The sequence below is a fragment of the Polistes dominula genome, unplaced genomic scaffold (genome assembly GCF_049000335.1).
Source record: "Polistes dominula isolate Pdom_NZ unplaced genomic scaffold, Pdom_raw_medaka contig_27, whole genome shotgun sequence".
NCBI lineage: Eukaryota > Metazoa > Arthropoda > Insecta > Hymenoptera > Vespidae > Polistes > Polistes dominula.
Window position 1 is genome coordinate 2,089,291 of NW_028300906.1, and position 3,167 is coordinate 2,092,457.

The 3,167-nt window shown below is 27.3% G+C and overlaps 1 protein-coding gene across 1 annotated transcript; it reads left to right on the forward strand.

Moving 5' to 3' along the window:
- Nucleotides 1-672: 672 nt before the first annotated feature.
- On the forward strand, nucleotides 673-2,315 carry LOC149033397 (uncharacterized). The gene has a single exon (XM_089179493.1). The coding sequence runs from the start codon at nucleotides 879-881 to the stop codon at nucleotides 2,223-2,225; it is 1,347 nt and encodes a 448-aa protein (XP_089035619.1). The 5' UTR covers nucleotides 673-878; the 3' UTR covers nucleotides 2,226-2,315.
- Nucleotides 2,316-3,167: the final 852 nt, after the last annotated feature.

Here is a 3,167-nt window from a genome sequence, read left to right on the forward strand (position 1 = left end):
CTTTTTTTGTTTTCTTTTTATTACGTTTTTTCATCTTGTCATGTTTTAATTTTTATTATTTCTTTGTTTTTTTTTTCTTCTTCTCTTTCCCATCCATCCCCTAACCCCTTCTTTTCATTCTCACTCGTCTCTTCTACGTCATTATTATTATTATTATTATTATTATTATTTTTCTTTTTCTCATTTCAAATCGATGAATTCGCGTAGTTTAAATAACACGAACGTGTATTTTATTCATAATCCTCATACACATACTATATATATCTGTATATATATCTTCACATACTATATTTTTACTTGGACGACTCCAATTTAAGCATTTTTTCTCTGTAGATATTTATTTCTTTTTTTTTTTTTTATCATTCATTTGCTATATCGATTATTGTTTATACAAAGGATTTCATTAATGACAGATTTGATATGCAAAAGCAAACGTAGACATCGTCGTTATCTCTGGTAAAATTCCGACAATCGTTATCTTCAAATTATAATTAGTTAAATACAAGAAATAGAAAAAAGGTGATCTTGTGAGAAAATTTCACGTGATTCTTTACTTTCTTTTCTTTTTCTTTTTTTTTTTTTTCAAGAGCAATTGCAAAAAAGTAGATAAGATTTACTGAGAGAAATATAAAGTCGTTTCTGTTCGTGTCGTGTTCTATAATACGAGAAATTTCATCATACGTTTCATCGTTCATCGTACGTCGTTCATCGTGATGCAATTTTAAAATTACGGGGGTTTACGTAGAGTAACATTTAACAACGAATTTCGAATATTTAAGGAAAGTGTTTTTTTTTTTTTTTTTTTTAGATATAAAAGCACTGAATCGATTGTTAGGATAATTATTTAACGAGAATAAAAATAAAGAAAAAAGTACATTATGGCAACGAGCGTTGATTCTAGTTGTACATTGCATCAATTTAAATCACCGAAGGATTTTCATCAGCAACAACAACAACAACAACAACAACAAGAAATTCTTCTATCCGATCAAGATCTCAGATATATAGTTAGTCGTAAGTTAAACGGTAATAATAATTTCAATGTATTGAAAATGAGCATGGTATCGGTTGAAAGTACCAGTGGTTATATGGGTCAATATTATAATATTCGTGTGACCATTAAACTCGAGGACTCGAGTACGAAAAAATTGGATTTCTTTGCTAAAACACCACCGTCAACCGATAGCCCACAATACGATTATATTTTACGATACGACACATTTAACAAAGAAGTAATATTTTATACCGATGTGTTACGCAGAATGGGTGCTGATAAAGATTTTAAGTGGTTCGTCGAGTGTTATTTGTGCAAAAAGGATTCTATCATAATACTTGAGAACGTTAAACGTGAGGGATACGTAACCCACGACAAACTTGTACCATTCGATGAACAACATTGTGCATGGACGATGAAAGCTCTTTCTAAGTTTCATTCAAGATCATTGATACTTGATGAAAAACTTAATCGTACGGGACGAACGATATTTGATCTTTACGGACACCTACTTCACGAAATACTTTATACCAAGGACGATTTATCCAAAAAAGGAATGAATTCTGCTATCTATGGTATTTCAGCTATCATTGATCTTATCGATAGTTTAACAGAACAACAAAAGACATCGTTAAAGAAACGTGTCAATTCTTGGGTATGGTCATTACCAAATTTATTAAAACCATCTAATAAACATAAAAACGTATTATGTCATCGAGACATCTGGGCAAACAATATTATGTTCAAACATGATTCCAATGGTACACCACATGGTTGTTACTTGATAGATTTTCAATTGGTACGTTATTGTCCACCAGCTATGGATGTTGTCTGTTGTTTATATTTGACGACAGATCGTGCAACTAGAGATCGGTGTTTCGAATCACTCGTGAAGATTTATCACGATACTATGAAAGAATCTTTGAAAGATGAGGGTATCAACGTAGACGAGTGTTTATCGTGGACGACATTTCGTCAAAGTTGCGAAGATGTCAAACACATTGCACTCTTTTACGCATTGATGAATCTTCAAATGATGTTGATGCCACCTCAAGCAACAGAACAATTTATGGAATCACCCGATATATTTGAGGAAGTCATTTATGGTGAAAAACGATACGAACTTGTTAAAGGTCAATGTGAAAAAGTAGAATCTTATAGAAATCGTTTAACGGAAATTGTTCTTGAAACATTCGAAATTTTACCGGAACAACCTACGTTTGTTTTTTGAAAACAATTTATTATCATAGTTATATATACGACTTTATCATGGTTAACATTTAATAGTTGTTAATATACATATGTATATATATATATATATATATATATATATATATATATATATATATATATATATATATATATATATATATATATTTTGTTATGAGTATCATATAAAAAGTAATAAATCTTGGAATAATATCTTCTTACGTTCTTTATTTTTTCATACTAAAAACATATTTTTTGTTATCGTCCACTGTAAACATACCGATTAAAAAAAAAATAGCATTTTGGAAAATTATTTAAAATTCGTAAGTTGTAAATTATTTCCGATATCGTATATATAAAATCTGAATATTATATAAATATAAATAAATGTATAAATAAATGTATAAATATAAATATATATATATTTATAATATAAATTATAAAACATTAATATAAATATATAAAAAATAAATATATAAATATAAAAATATATACATATATATATATATATATATATATATATAATAAAATAAATAAATAAATATATAAATATAAATAAATATAAATAAATATCAATAAATATCAATAAATATAAAAAAAATATATAAATATAAAATCTGAAAGAAGAATAAGTGTTTTGTACGTTAACGTTGGAAAAGATTTTCGTAATAAAAGAAAAAAATTTCAAAAAAAAAAAAAACCAAAAAGAAAAATAGCGAAAAATAGTAGGACGGAGATAAAACAAGACCGATATTCTCCAGGGTGCGATCATTTTCTCTCAGTTGACCTACCACAGACTACTACTATGAAAGAACTATTATTACGAAATGAAACGAGACGAAGTTAGTGTGAATAATGGATCGTTTAATATATATATATGTATATTATACTGTATGCAAAAAGTTTCTTCTACTTCCTTTTTCCATCCTTCTTTTTCATTCCTTTTTTTTTTTTTCCATAAAGA

What these genes read in the sequence shown, in the direction of transcription:
- LOC149033397 (XM_089179493.1), top strand. Translation starts at nt 879, where the DNA reads ATGGCAACGAGCGTTGATTCTAGTTGTACATTGCATCAATTTAAATCA.